The 17,970-nt window shown below is 38.7% G+C and overlaps 1 protein-coding gene across 5 annotated transcripts in view; it reads left to right on the top strand.

Annotated features, from left to right (window-relative positions):
- The window catches only part of MYO1B (myosin IB), a 183,156-nt gene that overhangs the window by 135,910 nt on the left and 29,276 nt on the right, over nucleotides 1–17,970 (top strand). For all 5 annotated transcript variants that reach the window (XM_027125466.1, XM_027125472.1, XM_027125477.1 and 2 more), the window contains exons 14-18: nucleotides 8,026–8,130; nucleotides 10,192–10,254; nucleotides 13,568–13,768; nucleotides 14,952–15,178; nucleotides 17,746–17,946. In XM_027125466.1, the coding sequence (XP_026981267.1) occupies nucleotides 8,026–8,130; nucleotides 10,192–10,254; nucleotides 13,568–13,768; nucleotides 14,952–15,178; nucleotides 17,746–17,946 (797 nt within the window). The remainder of the gene's footprint in view (nucleotides 1–8,025; nucleotides 8,131–10,191; nucleotides 10,255–13,567; nucleotides 13,769–14,951; nucleotides 15,179–17,745; nucleotides 17,947–17,970) is intronic.

The raw sequence follows: 17,970 nt of genomic DNA, 5'->3' as shown, positions 1-17,970 counted from the left end.
TTTTTTTGCGGTACGCGGGCCTCTCACTGTTGTGGCCTCTCCCATTGTGGAGCACAGGCTCCAGACGCGCAGGCTCAGCGGCCATGGCTCACGGGCCCAGCCGCTCCGCAGCATGTGGGATCTTCCCGGACCGGGGCACGAACCCGTGTCCCCTGCATCGGCAGGCGGACTCTCAACCACTGCGCCACCAGGGAAGCCCGGAAACTTTTTCTTTTTTTATAGGATAATGGGGTCATGATGGGACATTGGCTTGGCTTCATCTTCCAGTAAGATCTAATTAGCCATGGGAAAAGAGACACGCACAGCCCTCAGGGAACTGAGTTAAACCTCATGAGCAATTTGACCATGTATAAGTGAGGGAGTCATTTCCCCAGTATTTATTCAGTGCCTACTGTGAGCCAGATGCCAGTGGTAAGCAAGGCAAAGATGTTCCTTGCCTGCATGGAGCTTATGGTCTTGGACCTAAGATGGTGGTTCTGTTGCTAGCTGAGGACACATCCTATTGGGTAGGAAGCTCTAATCAGGAAACTAGATTACTTTTAAAAAGTGTTTGCTACAGACCTAATCAGAACAGAATTTAGATGTTCCAAGTGGAAACATCCTGTAACCTGCACTAAGCGAAACACCCTTTAGCAATCCAGGAATATTTTTCACTTATGGTTAATTCAAGTTTCTCTACAAATGTGTCTTTCTGAACATCCTTTCCTTCTGCAAGTTATATCACCATTTTTCTCAACATTGTTACAGTTATGGACTTCATGAAAATGCTTGCATTATGTTTCTAAACAGTCTTCCTCCTTTCTTCAGAAGAATACACTCCAGTTCAGTACTTCTCAAACTTAGCTGCATGTTGGAATCACCTGGGGAACTTTTGAAAATTCAGCTGTCTGGGCCACACCCCAGACCGATAAATCAGAACCTCAGGATGTGCAGCCAGAGCGGCGGTATTTTAAAGCTCCCAGGTAGTTCCAGTGTGCCGTCAAGGTTGAGACCAGCTGCTCTTGTAAATGGGAATCTTCAGCGTGAACTGTAAATTCCAAACATATGTGGTGTTCTTGCCGTTTGACCTCTGCATGAGATGCCCTTGTAAAACATCCTACATCACCCACACTTCATCTTAACCTAAACCTAATCTGTGTATATGTAATATTCCTAAAACCAAGCAGGTTACATTTTTACTCTTTTTAAGCAGACCTTTCAGCCAAGGCCAAATCCAACCATTCATATGTCTACAGCAAATCTTATGATGGCCATAAAATCTTTAGAAGTTAGTTTTCCTTCTCCATGCAATAAATGCTTTGGGGTTCTTTTTCCCCAGTTTCTTGCGAGAATTCGGATTTGTTTTTCATGATAGTTAACTGTTCTCTCCATTTTCCTGTCTAAACCTCCTCAGTTAATCTTCCAAACATCTTGATTTTCAATAATCTATTTATGTATTATTTATTTTATAAATAAACTTATTTGGGGGGAAGGCAGAGTAGAGATTTGGTTGGGCACTTTTAAGATACTTTTACCTGCTTTTTGATACAGAAGTAGAAAGGTTTTTTTTCTTCTAATTTATTCACATAAATACCCCAGATGCTATCATACATTTTCCTGGATTCTCAGCAAAATTGGAACACATGGAAATGTCAAAGCTCATAGGGTTGAACATTAGGAACGCATATAATTAAGGACTTAAAAGTACCATAAGCTGAAGTGCAAGGGCTCAGAGTGTGACTCAAGAGGAGGTATTCAAAATCCACATCAGTGCAAAAATGAAAATTTTATGATATTGTCCACTCAAGTGAAAATAAACTGATAGATCATAGAGAAAATTCTGCCTTTCTTCTTCAGCGAAAATTGACTGCAGGAATTAAGATCCTGCCTTTTGGAGAGCCCTGGGCATCACTTTAAAAATGGGACAGGACACTAGAAGAAATTTTTTTGAATGTTTCTAATTCTGCCTCTTGACCCGACTGACAGTTCCCATGAGAACGTTTTTCAGCTGAGCTGGTGAAAACCTTTCATTTACTTTCGTCTCTCTCTAAACGGAAGAGGGAAACTGATGCATTAAACCATGGGATGATGACACATGCATTTGACTGCAAAACATTCCAGTGCCAGCTGGGTGAATAGCTCTGCCTTGCTGGCCGCGTGTAATCTGATGTCAGTTTGGAAAACAGATTAGAGTGGAACGTTGATACCGAAAATAAGGTGAAAGTGAATTAAAGTTCATTGAGGAGAAAAATCTAGCTATGAATCCTGGTAGAACATATCTAGTTTTGCAAAGGCAGAGAATTATAATCCAGATACTCCCAATTCTACACAATTCAGTTTGGATATTCTTATAACTGCAAACATGGCCTTAGATCTCTGAGGAATATTTATAGCATCTCCATGAAATAACAAGTGCTATTCTTTTAAAAAGTGAAATTAAATTCAAAACGGTGCTGGGCAATCTAAGTTGATTCAACTTTTTTCTAAGTACTTATCTGATAGGTCTTAGAATGGATAGGTGGTTTACTGGGGAAACCTATTAGTGTACTGTAGACCAAAGCAGGACAGCAGTGGCTGAGCATTTCACTTTTCGTATGATCGAGCTAGTTTTGTACAGGCCAAATGCTAGTTATTTGGATTCAGGCACTCTTATTCATCTTGCCCTTACAACCTCGTTGAAAGTGGCCATATACAGTAAGGGTGTGATAGGCAAGGTGCAACGATTGTTTCAAATAAAACAATCTATTAGTTGGGGAAGGGTCAGTGTAAGACCAATTGGTAGGTTCGTCTCAGGATTCTAGGATTCGTCTTCTAAAATATTGTTTTAAAAGAAAATTGATTCTAGTTACAGGCAACACTTTTTGTTCCAGTTTTTTGCCTTTAATTTTGTCCTTTATTTGCTAGAGAACTTGTAGTTGAAGAGAAAGGAGACAATTTAAAGTAGATTTTAGAACGAAAATGGTGAGAATTAATATGGTTCATAAGATGTATATGCTCGTTCATCAGTGTTGTTGCTTTAACTTTTTAAATCAAAGGCTATTTAAAAATATTTAAGAGCACTATAATGGTATTGATATTTTTCTAAAATTGACCATAATTGAGTATGTACCTAGAAGAAAAATGTTACATATTTAAAGGAAAGTTTTTTGTAACTTCAGCCAGTCATTCAATTTTGTGACTGTCTTAAAAGGAAAATATTTAATATTAAATGTTTTTCTCTGATTTTGAGGATTTTTTTTTTTTTTTTTTTTTTGCGGTACGTGGGCCTTTCACTGTTGTGGCCTCTCCCGCTGCGGAGCACAGGCTCCGGACATGCAGGATCAGCGGCCATGGCTCACCGGCCCAGCCGCTCCGCAGCCTATGGGATCTTCCCGGACCGGGGCACGAACCCATGTCCCCTGCATCGGCAGGCGGACTCTCAACCACTGCGCCACCAGGGAAGCCCGAGGATTATTTTTTTTAAGTTTACTTTCTTAAAAAAAAAAAAAAAAGTGGTTCCTGTTTTGGGGCCCATTTCTTGAAATTGTGAATTTTTAAAAATGGATTGTTAATTGCACTGTATTTTTCTGTAGGAACAGCATTATAAATGGGGACTGCCCAAGGGCTTTCCACCGAGTAAATCTTTGCTAAGACCAACAGCACATTTTAAAGCAGTAATATAGCCCACCTCCTCTGAAACAGTGCTGTTACAAAGTTTTATAACTTTTGGATAAATGTACCATTTCATTTATTATGCAACAGACATAATACATTAAATAAAATATTATGTATTTTACATTGTATGTAAAATATGGAACCCCCCCACCCAACTTGTTATATCCAAAATTTGACCTCAGACGAAAGTGTTGAGCTATGAGAAACATCAGTTAAATATGTAATTAATAGTACTTTTTGCTGAAATAAGTCACGATCTTAGTGTTTGAACTGCCACACCCCGCCCCACCCGTTTCCTACATGATATTCACCTGCAAATTCCTTCCCATCCACCATCCTAATGATGGCGGTGATGGAGCTGCCTCCTTTATTTTACATCTTCCTTTCAATATACATTATTTTTAAAGAGTATAAGATTTAAATATCTCTCTTAAAGAGCGTAAGATGTCATTAGCCTTCTTTGCTGAGAATATACGAATATGGTAACAGGCCAGTACTTTTGATCCCTCTTTCAAAATCACTCCAAGTGGAAAGCTCATGGTTGACACTTAAGGGTATAAACTAGTTATGAACTTTATTGGGAGTATGAGTTTATCCCTCAGTCTTGAGGGATAAATGTTCTTTAGACAATGGAGAAAAATTTCATGCATGGAGCATGGGTAGCAGACTAGAGGGAGAGGAGGTGAGTCATTCATGGGAGCACTCAGCTCCTGCCTACTTCCTCCTTTGGAGACTTTTTTTTTTTTTTTTTTTGCGGTACGCGGACCTCTCCCGTTGCGGAGCACAGGCTCCGGACGCGCAGGCTCAGCAGCCATGGCTTACGGGCCCAGCCGCTCCGCGGCATGTGGGATCTTCCCGGACCGGGGCATGAACCCGTGTTCCCTGCACTGGCAGGCAGACTCTCAACCACTGCGCCACCAGGGAAGCCCTCCTTTGGAGACTTTGATTCATGGGACTGCTGTGTGCAAGAGCGAGCCCGGCTCGGGGATTGCTAGCCACCCACAGAGTTCTTGACAAACCAAAAAAGCACCCAAATATCAAGTTGCTTTGGTGCCTTCATATTCAAGTGACGGTTCCTAGACCCAGTTTAGCTGTTTTATAAAGGGGAGTGGGAAAACCGCGTGATATTTAATGCCTGTATAAATGAAGAAATTGGACCTGTGCAGGTTGCAGTTTATGGACTGTCACCAGACATTTCCTTAATTTTCTGCAAATTATAAATTTTTGCAATTTATTTTTAACGATTTGTGAAGTCTCATTTCCCAAACATTTGGGCACTATCAACAACTTAAACGTTAATCAGAGGAAATGTGATTGCCTTCATTTTCAGCAATAATGAATCGCTCTGACGATTCATGACATATTTGGGGGCTGTGAGGTAGGTTTGCAGTAGAGACTGAGGTATTTCTGTGGGGAAGTCAGCTGGTTTGGGCCTTAATGATTGTGCTGTTGATTTTGGTTTTTGCTCTTTAAGCAGCAGGATCAGGTCAGAGAGTCAAGTTTTTGTTCTTAGGCTGTCTTCAGAACACTCTCATTTCCCTCTTTTGTGTTTGAAGGGGGGATACAGCCCATGCAGCACAGGCGTGGGTCGCTGTGGTGAGAAAGGGGGATGCCCTGGATCTTGCTGAATCTCTTCACTCTTTCGGTGACCTGCCAACTGCCTTTGTTCCTGAGTCTTTGGGTGGATGTGTCAGACACATTTTATTTTCCTGATAATTTAGCATTAGAAGTATTTGATTCTGAAGCCTTAGGACTTCCAGCGAGTTATATGGTATATTATTTCAGTCAGACTGTTTTTTATCCTGAACAGCTCTCACCTAGCAGAACCCCAATTCAGATACCACACGTAGGTATCGTGTTCCTGTCTTTTGAGATGATGGGACACGTGTCTCGATCTAAAGTTTTGTGCAAGTCAGAAATATAGCCTGGGGAATTCCCTGGTGGTCCAGCGGTTAGGACTCCACACTTTCACTGCCGAGGGTCTGGGTTCAATCTCTGGTCGAGGAACTAAGATCCCACAAGCTGTGGGGCACAGCCAAAAAAATAAAGAAAATAAAAGAAATACAGCCTGGATGATAAAATCTGTCATTTGCACCGATGAATAACTGTCAATGAGTGTTTACTTTTAGAAGTTTATTGCAAATTGAGAACTGACTGCATTTTGTGTAATCTGTCCCTTTGTGCACCAGAATGCAGTAAGTATGAACTGTTTGCAGTGCCGGTCTGTTGCATGCTCCTGTGTTAATAGCTTCTCCAACTGTGTGAAGTTTGCAGTAAATGACCATTGATTAACTGTGTGTGGATATGAAATACAGAATTCATACAAGAACTTATAAAAATTGAGGGGAAATTTACTTTAGCTCAGACTTACTCCTTAGGTTGTGTTGTAATTGTGAAGCTTTGCCTCTGGTTTCTAATCTGCTTGTGTGTATTTCATAGTCCCGTTCTGGAAGCGTACCTCCAGCTATTCACAGCCATAGACTGTGTCAGAGACACCAGTTGTTCTCCCCTCCCTTCTCCTCATTAGTTGCCATTTGAAAATTTAGCATAATTTTGTCTAAATAGCTCCATAGGCACAGCCCTATTAAATAGCAGAAAGGATTTACTCCATGAATTTGTTTTCTAAAAAAAACCAAAGATCTCCTATAAGTCACTAAAATTTTAATTTTATTTATAAGTTTTAATTTGGGGTAGTAGCACTATATAGGGATATATTTTACCAAACTGAGAAAGCCAGACTTCCTCATAAAGAAATGGCCTTATACTGATTATAAGGCATCTATATCAGACTGACTTCAGCCTCTGGTCAAAATTGTTAAGCTCTGATGATTGGAACACATGGTTTTTAAAACGTAACATGAAAATGGGGACTGGGGAATGACCTTTGTGTCCAGGACTATATTTGTTGAACGTTTTGGTGATAAATGTGTGCCTTTTAAGTAAGAACCTTCAGGATTTAAAACAAAGAAAGAAACTTTTATCTTCGACTACATTTAACATTAAAAGATTAGTCAGTGATAATGTATTTTATGTGTCACTTATGGTTTTGAGTTTAAAATTTCCCCGGATTAATTAGTTCACTAGTGATTAGAAATCCTCAGCCACCTTCCAGGAAGGCATGTGGTGAGATGCTGCGTCCTAGGTATCCTTTTACAATTTGTCCTGGTTGCACCAAACTTGATTTTGAAAGATCAACTTTCAAAAAAGTCTTTGACTTTGGATTTCATCATTTATGGAAAGATTTGAAGGCAGCTGCTCTGTATTCACAGGGAGTGGCAAGCTTCTGCCGTTACAGGTGAACCCTCATAGCCAGTTAGGCCAGGACTGGCCACCTCAGTGGGAAAAGAGTCTGGTTTATCAGTGGTGGGGTCACCATCTCTCACTCCCACTGCCACCATCGCCTCTCTCTGCAGAGAGGGGGAGAGAGGTGAAAATAACAAGTTTTATTGCTAGATCTACCTCTTTTTGGATGGTGTGGTTCTTGGTGAAGTATATTCATCCAACAGACCTGCATTTGTGCCCTCAATATGTACAGCAATACGTTAAGCCCTGCAGATCGTTCAGAAATGATGTAGGCATGGATCTTCACAGGCAATAACTCTGATATGAAGAAGACACTGCTGAGAATCATAAGAGTGATAAATGTGTGACCCTTCTGAGAGGAGAGAGTTTCTAGCTAGGAGATGATTTTGATGTGCTGATTCCCTTGAGTCTGTATTTTGTGGACACTTCATTCGTGTAGTCAGCCAATACATGCTGAGTGCTTGCTAGGTGCAAGGTGCTGCAGGCATGGGCTTCCATTGGTGAACAAGAGATGTATGGTCAACGCTTGCCCTTAAGAAATGTACAATCTAGAGAGACAGATAAATATGACACTAATCAATACATGTGAATGCACATGTACACGCATGTATACACATAGCATGATTTTTCAAAACTGCTGGTATGTAAGTGTCAGAATGAGGGATCTGACCCTGGGTAGGGGAGTAAGAGGTCAGGTCAGAAAGACTTTCTTGAGCTCCAGAGTTGAGAATGGAAGATTGAGAACTTGGGTGACAGAGATGATGAATCTCACTGTTTCTTTGCTGATCCTCTAGGGGGGAATGTATTTCTTTGTCATTTTTTTACCACGTTTGTGGGCTGCTTATTTGTCAACTAAAATTCTTCATTCTCCAAATAGTGTGTAACTTGTACATCCTTCATTCATTCACTTGACTCATGAATCCTTTCTTGGGTGCCTGTGATGTGCCAGCCTCTGGGTGTGTGCTGGGCCGCAGTTAGGTCTGCAAGACCGTGTGTGGCGTTTCTTGTGGAGTGAGATGTTAGAGTGGCATTGTCATGGGAGTGCCAGTGACTTGCTTTATAAGGCTGTCTTCATTTTTCTCCATATAGGACAACAGCTTTGAGCAGTTCATTATTAATTATTGTAATGAAAAGCTGCAACAAATCTTCATTGAGCTGACTCTTAAAGAAGAGCAGGAGGAATATATACGGGAGGTAATATTGAAAAAAATTTTACGTATTCCTTTACTCATAATACAAATTCTGGATTCAGAAGACTGTACAAACATGACCCTAAAATCAGATTTTTCAAAGTTTAGCCATATTGTACCTTTTAAAATTTTGTTTGGTATGACATCTAAGCTAACTGGGATTTTCTTTGCTGCTAGTGCCCAGGACAGTGCTCAGCACATAGTAGGTGCTCAGTGAACATCAGCTGACCAACTTGAGTCTCACTGGATTCAAGTAGAGTGAAGTAAAATAAAACCCTGTTAAAAAACTAGTCTGAGATGAATGGACAAAAAAACAGCGGTGCATCCGTACAAGGTTCTAGTACTCAGCAATGAGAAGGAACAAACAGCTGATACACACAATAGCATGAAGGAATCTCAGATGCATTTTGCTAAATGAAAGAAGCCAGACTCAAAAGGCTACATATGTATGAGTTAATTTATATGTCATTCTACAAAAGTCAAAGCTATAGAGTCAAAGTGTCTAATAGTCAGTAGTGGCCAGAGGATAGGAGTGTGACTGCCAAGGGGGAGCACAAGGGAATTTTGGAGGCTGGCTGTGGTGGTGGTTACCTGATGCTACGCATTTGCCAAAACCTAAGAGAACTGTACACCAAAGAAGTCAATTATCACCGTACATAAATTTGAAAATACTTTACTATTTCAATATTTAACAATATTTTAATATTTTGTTCAATCTTGAAAAGCATTGATTTTTAAAAATTTTATAATAAAAACAGGTAACATTTGTTGAGTGCTTACTATATGCCAGGTATTATACTAGTGCTGGGGATGGATTATCTCACTGAATGTCGTTGGAAAATAATCAGAAGTAATATTTACAGAGTCCTTTCATCCTTAATTGTAAAACACATACTTGGTTTTCACCCTTTCAGTTTTTAAATAGCCAGTGTTTTTCTAAGTATAAATTTATTTATATCAGACAAAAAGGAGAAATTTTTTTGTATATATAGTATTATATTTTTGTTTCCCTTTCATTTATTTGCTTTAATATTTTAGTAATATTACTTCCTTCTCTTCATTTTCTATAGTGTCATTTTAAGTCATTAAGGACACAGAATCCTCTTTTTTTGGCTTCTCAGTATAGATTTTTCTAAAGTGATTATTATTCCCAGTGACTTAGTAAAATAACTCATCTACTCAAAAACTAAATCATGAATGTTTCATCTTTCATTTGAAATGATTATCATGCTTTAGAAACATTTTATACTTGAATGGCACCTTTTGTAATGTAAACATCCTAAAAGCCAGATTCATTCTCTTCCTGTCTTATCATCATAAAGAGAACGCGCAAACTTTGATCTGTAACTTAAAACAGTTTGTACAGATTGTCTAAAACACTTCTAAGAGTATATAGGAAGATCCTTAGCTTGCCATATGAATTAACTTTCTTCCCCTTAGAAGAAAAATAAATGTTTACACTTATGGAGAGTGTAAGCAGATACAGAATGATTACACTTGGCCTCCCAGATTTGGCTTTGTAGCTAGTGTTAGAACCAGTGGATAGGTTTTCATGTCTTTCCTTATGTTGAAAATACTTATCTTAGCACTGTTCTATTTTTACATTTGAAATAGTTAACGGCCCTACAATATGGGGTTGACTCTAAAATTAATTTCTTCCCTGTGATTACAAATTAAGCACAGAAAAATCTGGGGATCAAGTTCTGACTTATTTCCTTGTAAACATTGTAAATATACAAAAAGTAATATTGACCCAAGGGCCTGTTGAATAAATGACCCGGGGCCAGCGAAGTGCATGGGAAATTGCCACAGATGGGAGGGTGGAAGGGGAGGCAGCCTCAGCACAGGTCAAGGGCGGTTGTTTCAGTCGGATCGTGTCAGTGCTAGACTGCTGCATTATGAAAGTTTTGGGAACCGGAAGATGACATTTGCAGCACTGATTTTTATAAAGGAAATTTTCAGAGAGGAAGTGGAGTATAGTAAGATGGGCAAAGTCTTATGTTAGAGATGGTAGTGTTGTAGCATCATCATATGGGATTTGATTTTGTTCTGTTTTCTTTTTCAGGACATAGAATGGACTCACATTGAGTACTTCAATAATGCTATCATTTGTGACCTAATAGAAAATGTGAGTATTAGGTACAATTTCCCAAAGAAGTTCTTGGTAGTGTAATTCACTACTTACGAACCATCTCACTGCCTTCAGTGTCAAGCTTTTGTATTTTCACTATTTCAACACTTCAGAGAAATACAGAGTTCTGGAAACTTTATCACAACCTTAAGAACTCACACATGGTTCTCGAACGCATACATAGACAGCTGGACTTTTTGATACTTAGCCAGGTTCCCCCATACTAATCCTGTTGCCGTATCACAGAGCCCATTCATGACGCTCAGATGCCATGCCCTTAGGTGCACCATTCTTTCTTGTGTGCTGGGAACCCGGGTCCAATCCACAGCTCGTGGAAATATGAGCACTGATCAGAGGAGACTCAAAAAAAAGAAGGTGTTTGCCAAGTCAAAATATCCATTTCATTTCTAAAATTCTAGCGACCTCTTAACATAGTATTCAGTGCTTACTATCAAAAAGATAATTGTTCGTGAGGATGTGGGGAAATATGGTAACCCTTGTGTACTGATGGTAGGAATGTAAATTGGTGCAATCGCTATAGAAATCGGTATAGAAAAAAAAAAGAAAACAGTATAGAGGTTCCTATAAAAAATTAAAATTAGATCTGTTATGTGACCCAACAGTCCCACTCCTGGGTATATATCCAAAAGAAACAGAATCAGGATCTCAAAGAGATATCTTCACTCCCACGTTCACTGCAGCTTTATTCACAATAACCAAGATAGGGAAACCACCTAAGCGTCCGTCTGCAGATGAATGGATAAAGAAGATGTGATGTATATGTACAATGGAATATTGTTCAGCCATGAGAAGGAAGGAAATCCTGCCATTTGTGACAACAAAGATGGACTTTGAGGGCATTATGTTAAGTGAAATATGTCAGAGAAAGACAAATACTGTATGATATCACTTATATGTAGAATCTTAAAAAAAAACAAACTCAGAAACAGAATAAAATGAACAGTGGTTGCCAGGGGCTAAAGTTTGGGGAAAATGGGGAGATGTAGGCCAAAGGGTACAAACTTCCACTTGAAAGATGAGTGAGTTCTGGGCTTTAATGTACAGTGTGGAGATTATAGTTAGCAATACTGTGTTATATACTTGAAAGTGGTTAAGAAGTAGGTCTTAAATGTTCTCACCACAAAAAAGAAATGGTAATTACGTGATGTGATAGAGGTAACTAACACTATGGTAGTGTATCAAATCAACATGTTGTATACCTTAAACTTGCACAGTATTTTATGTCAATTATATCTCAGTAAAGCTGGAAACATTTTCTTAAAAAGTAACAGCGACAACAAAACTCCATGCTGTTCAAGTAAAAATAAAGGAGGATAAAGGAACCATCTCAGGAGCCAAGTTAAGTAGGATCCCAGGAGAGGCTGGTATGGACCATAGATTGCTTCAGGGACGTGAGAGATGGTGTGTGTGTGACTTGACAGGTGCCAAGGGCTGTGGGATTTTTCAGGTTATAAATTATGTACGTGTGAAAAATTACTGCGTAATTTTTAGTAACCTTTCTGAATCTAAGATTTTTGTTTTTACATCATATTTATCATGTAGTTTATCATGAACGAATTGATTGCAAGAAGACTGATTTGTGTGTAAAAGCTTAGTCTTACTAAATCTTCCTGGCCTTAATAACAAAGTAGTTTGAAACAATGCATAAACTTTACTTTCTACAGTCTTTTTAGCTCTCAGTGTAGGTGAGTGCTCTGCTTCAGTAATAGAATCACAGGCTCCAAATGTCCAGCAAATCATTTTCTCTTCATCTTTAACAAGACGTTTTGGATATTATTAATTAGCCAGTATCTTATCCCTCAGTATTCAAGATATTCTTGAAAGCCACATCTTTGATTAAATTGAACTTTTAAAAAAATATTCTGAAGCATTACTATTTTTCAATTAAAAAATAAACTTTGTTTTGAAAAGTGTAAACAGTGTTGGATTGTGAACACTAATATTCCACCTAAGCAATTTAAAACTCTAGTCTAAAATTTAGAAAGTCAGTGGATTTCCTGAAAATTTTTTTCTGGTAAATTTTGTGACCTAAGTAGTTTGCTGGGGAGGTTTTAACTTTCAGAAGTCGTGACTATCACGTTTTTCTTCATAAAGGTAACATTGCACTTAATTATTTACCTTTAAGAAGGGAGAAAAAAAAAAACAGTGGTAATACACTTAATTTAACTAGATTATCTCAGCCAAAAATCCCCTTGCATATATGATTGAAGAAACTCATGTTCACGTAGGAGCCTGGATACATAAAGGAAATGTTTCCTTCCAGCATCGCCTAACAATAATGTTTACTCCGGGGATGTTATGAACACACTTGACTCCTGAGAATCCACACTTCCCCCAGATTTTGTGTGGAATGAATAAGTGCTGGTCAGAGGATGTCATGGCCTTGTAAGGAGAGGGGGAGAGGAGCCAAGGGGGACTTTGCCCTGGCGGAAGCGGGTGGGGCTCATGGTCAGTGGATTGTTCTCTGTGGAATGGAGATGTGTGGGCCTGTAGGGGCAATCAAAGGAACAACAGCCTTTATTTAGCAAAGTAGAAGATTCCTGATTTTTGATTCACTTTAGCTGGGCTGACTGCTCTTGGGGTAAATATGATCCCAGGGTCTGAATACCCAACAAACGAATTCTCACCCATGTTTAACATCCATTTCTAAATTTTATATGGAAGGAGAATTTTATTCTAAACAGATATTCTTGAAACACAGCTTGATTGCATTGATCGTTAAAAGCAGCCTCCCGAATCACACCACTTTTTTTCCCCGAGAAAATAAACTTTATTTTGAACACAGGAACAATTTGGAAACATCTGAAACCAATTTCCTTCTCAAGCTGTGAGTCAAATAATGGCCTTAAGAGACTATGCTTTGTGATTTATGACCACGTTATATAAGGAGACAGTATTGTCAAATTAGTTTCTGACTTTTAGATTTGTTTATGAATCTTTGAGGTCTGACTTGCCTTTTGCTAAACAACATGAATTTCAGTATCAACCCGATAAGGTGGCTGAGGTGACACCTAAGTCCTGTTCTGCCGTCGGGGAGGCATCGTGGGCTGCGGGGGGGAGACTCATGCAGACACTTCCTCCCTCCCCACCCCCCAGAGCACCTGGGACCCCGCTGGAAGAGGGCTGATTTCTGTGGGGGGCGTTTTGTTACTTGTTTTGATTCTCTGCTCTTTGTTGTGCCTGAACGGAATTTTCTTGTGAGTAAGTCAATTGTGTTTAATGGCATAATTAGGAATAATTATTAATACAGCGAGGAAGGAAGGAAACCCTTTTATCTCCTTTCGCCCAGAACACAAACGGAATCCTGGCCATGCTGGATGAGGAGTGCCTGAGGCCAGGCACGGTCACCGACGAGACCTTCTTGGAAAAGCTGAACCAAGTGTGCGCCACCCACCAGCACTTTGAGAGCAGGATGAGCAAGTGTTCCCGGTTCCTCAACGACACGTCCCTGCCTCACAGCTGCTTCAGGATCCAGCATTACGCCGGCAAGGTGCGGGAGCCCGGGCCCCCCGGGAAGACCCCGAGCCTCAGCCTCAGAGATGGCGTTCTGACCAGCGCCAGCTCCAGAGGATAAATGGAGCTGCTGAAAGCATGGAGTCAGTAAATGTTCAGTGGGAATAGAATATGGACCATGTTGAGCAAAATCTTACTGAGAGCTGAAAGGAAAGCCAGTGGCTTTAATGAAAGAGTTCAAGTATATATTAAAAATCGATTTTATTATTTTCAAGCTCTGAAAGCTAGCCTATAAAAAAGATCTATCGACACTGATAAAAGATTTGCCAGTAAAAAATTAGCATTCACTAAAGACTTACAGTAACACCATTGTAAAGCAATTATACTCCAATAAAGATGTTAAAAAATAAAAAAGACTTACAGTAAAGTTTTAAAAGCACCAACCATTTAGCAAAATAATGAATTCTTAGATTGAATATTGAAACGACACTGGAGAAAACATCTACTTTTTTTTAAAGCATTTATTAATTTGGTTAGTATTTGGGGTAATTAATTTTATGTCATCAACTATATAAAGATAATAACAATAGATTGATTTTTGGGGTTCTGAATGATTATTGATTGGAGTTAATACCTCCTTATAAATAAGCTTGCAAACTTCAAAGGGGAATAAATCTGATTATGGCTTTAGTAAAAATGAAGTATATAGTAGCTTTTCCTTTAATTTCAAAATGCTGGAACTTGGTACTTCATTTTTTTTCACTAGCCCATGTTATTAAAAGATACTTTCCTGGTCAGTTTCTCTGCTGGTTTAGGATGTCTATGAAAATATCTGTGTTATCTCAATTTCCCCCGTCTCCTTTTAAACACACTAGAATTGGCACATGTAAACTAAAAAATACAAGTAAAACCTCAAAAATATGCTTGAACACCAAAAAAACCCTAAAATCCTTTGAAAATGTTATAATAACATTTTTGGAGTTTATTCTTGCAAATCCTGAAGGGTAATAGAATTTATTTTGAACTCTTCTGTGATTTAGACAGATGGAATTTAAACTTGGAGGCTAATTTGGTATTAGAGTGTGACTAACTTGTTGGAGATTTTTTGATGGAGAAAGAAGAGGCTGCAGTATAGATAGTCTCGGGATATTTTTAACAGTTGTTTGATGTTCTAGCGTGCAGTGTGTCAGCCACTGAGTCCCATGTGCTGCTGCTCATAGGTGCTGTACCAAGTGGAAGGATTTGTGGATAAGAACAACGACCTTCTCTATAGAGACCTGTCCCAAGCCATGTGGAAGGCCGGCCATGCCCTCATCAAGTCTTTGTTCCCCGAAGGGAACCCTGCCAAGATCAACCTAAAAAGGCCTCCTACAGCCGGCTCACAGTTCAAGGCATCGGTGGCCACTCTGATGAAAAACCTACAGACCAAGAATCCAAACTACATTAGGTATTTCTGGCACATAAAATTCTTTGACCATTCGATTATGAAGGCACTCTCAAGGAAGATCATTTACCTGTTTGCTTAAATCTGAGCGTAACCCAAGGAGAGGATAACTAAAGTACTTAGGGGTCAAATAATATGGTGTCTTGGGTTTGCTTAAAAAATACTCCAGTGGCCTCAAAATAGGGAATTTTAAAAAGGGAAAAGAAAAAATTGTGGCGGGTGATGGGAATAGATACTTAATGAAATTGGGTTGTTGGCACATAGGAGTTCTCAACTTTCTGGGTTTTTTGGGGTTTTTTTTTAATGACAAGAAACAAAATGTAAATTTTTTTCTGGTAAGCGTTTTGCATAAACTGTTTTGGTGGATTCATTTTGGATTCCTGTTATATTGACTTGGAGCATTGAAGCACCTGGGGCTTCAGTTGCAGGTCTGGTGTGAGGAAGTATGTGCCTCTTTCTTCCCTGTGAGAGTTATAGGCCCAGAGAAAGTAATGATTTCTGAAACAATCTAAATAATTTTTTCAAAACAGTAGAAAGAACTCCTTAAAAAGCATCTAGTCTCTGTCTCTCTCTCTCTTTTTTTTTTTTTTTTTTTTTTTTGCTTCTAGGGCATCTTAGTTCTCAAAATTCAGTAAAGACCAACTAGGATTAGAGTTTGTGATGTGTATATTTGGTGAACTAGGTAACAGAAGGTGTGTATCTGATGGGTCAGATTTCATGTGGCAGGTGCACACCCACATGTACCTTCTACAGTTGTCTTTGAAAATTCAGTTATGAGGAAGTTAGAGTGAAGAACATTTTTGTGTTTAACTTGTTGACCAAGTATTTATATTCATAACAAATGTAAATAGGTAAACTCCCCTGGTTTGATTGCAAACAGGTTGGAACATATATTAGGTTAAGGATCCTAGTTTCAAAAAAAATTAACCAAGAAACTTTGTGTGATCAGTTGCTTTTGTTATTCTCATTTGAGTAAACTTTTTTTTTTTAACCTGAAGATTCTATTTTACTGAGGTATAATTTGCATGGAGTGATATGTACAGATCCTAGGTGAATGGCTCCATTGTTTTTTCACCATTGTATACACTTTGGTAACCACCACTCAGGTCAAAACATGGAACATTCCCGTCACCCCAGAAAGTTCCTTTATTCCCCTTCCCTTTCAGTGGTTTTAATGTATCTCTAAGAAGTCTTAATTAATAAACTCCAAAGTTGTGAATATATTACTATATATATATTTTTAGAGTCTTTACAGTTTCAGATTTATTTTAAGGTCTATTTTTTCCATATAGTTATCCTGTTGTTTTGGCACTACATATTGAAAAGAAAAAAATCTCTATTTTCATTCATTTGCCCTGATGCCTTTATCGAAAATCAATTGAATGTATGTGTAGGAGTCTACATCCAAACTCACTAGTTTGTTCCATTGATCTGTTTGTCCTTAAGCCAAAAAGTAGACATTACTTTTCTAAATGTAAAAGGAAAACCATAAAAACACCAGGGTCAAACTAGGTAAGATTTAGTTGTCCATATATTACGTGTATGTGTGGAATTTGACAGTTAAAGTGAGGCAGACATAACTGTAAATGTTTAACAATATATTAATTAGGATATAGAGATTGCTCCAACAAGATCTGGAAATAATAGAGGCTTAAACAAGATTGACAGTTATTTCTTGTGTACTTCTAAGTGTATAGACTCCAGTGCTAATAGAGCAACGCCTTCTATGTTGTGGCTCTGCAGTTGCCAGGGTATTTCCTCTTATCTATATAGTCAAAGATAGCTCTCCACCTCGTCAACATTCCTGCCAGCATTTAGCAGAAGAGCAAAGGGAGAACAAGTCCCTTCCTTCTAAGGACACACTGGAAGTAGCAAACATGACTTATGCTCTGGCTAGAATTTTGGTCACATAGCTACACCTACTTGCAAAGGAACCTGGGAAATGTAGTCTTTCCTTGGGCAGCAAAGTGCCCTATTGAAAAGGAGGGAGGTAATAGGGATTTAGCGAGACAACAGTGTTTTTAACCTTTTCATTGAGGTATGTAATGTATGTACAATACAATAGAGTATATAAATCTTAATTGTACAGGTTGTTGAATTTTTACCTATGTATACACCTGTATAGCCTCATCCAATCCAAGATGTAAAACATGTCTATCAACCCAGAAGGTTCCCTTGTGCCCTTTCCCTGTCGATCTCCACCCCTACCTCTCCCCAGAGGTAAAGCAACACTGAGTTCTCACTAGGAATTAGTTTTTCTAGAACTTCATATAAATGGAATCAAAATATGTACTCTTTTACATCAGACTTCTTTCATTAAACAGAATGTCAGTGATATTTACCCATATTATTGTACGTATTATTCTTTTTCATTGCTGTATCTGCAGTGTAGTTATCTTCAGGTTTTTGTAAAACGATGTGAAATAATTTCAAAAGAAATGACTAGGTTTTCCAAGAATAATAAATAATTGTCTCACCATGAAGTAATTATATGTGATGCTTTGTAAAACATGGACAGATAAATCCACAAGAGAAGGAGTTTAAAACCTAAAATTTGTGTCATCTTTTAGGTGTATCAAACCGAATGATAAAAAGGCAGCACACATCTTCAGCGAGGGTCTAGTATGTCATCAGGTCAGGTATCTGGGTCTTTTGGAGAATGTCCGTGTGAGGAGAGCAGGCTACGCCTTCAGGCAGGCCTATGAACCTTGCTTAGAAAGATACAAAATGCTTTGTAAACAAACATGGCCTCATTGGAAAGGACCAGCAAGGTAAGACATTCATTGATCATATTT

The sequence above is a fragment of the Aethalodelphis obliquidens genome, unplaced genomic scaffold (assembly GCF_003676395.1).
Source record: "Aethalodelphis obliquidens isolate GAN/ISIS:26980383/991018 unplaced genomic scaffold, ASM367639v1 scaffold2, whole genome shotgun sequence".
In the NCBI taxonomy this organism is placed as follows: domain Eukaryota; kingdom Metazoa; phylum Chordata; class Mammalia; order Artiodactyla; family Delphinidae; genus Aethalodelphis; species Aethalodelphis obliquidens.
This window is presented reverse-complemented; position numbering and strand designations above follow the sequence as displayed.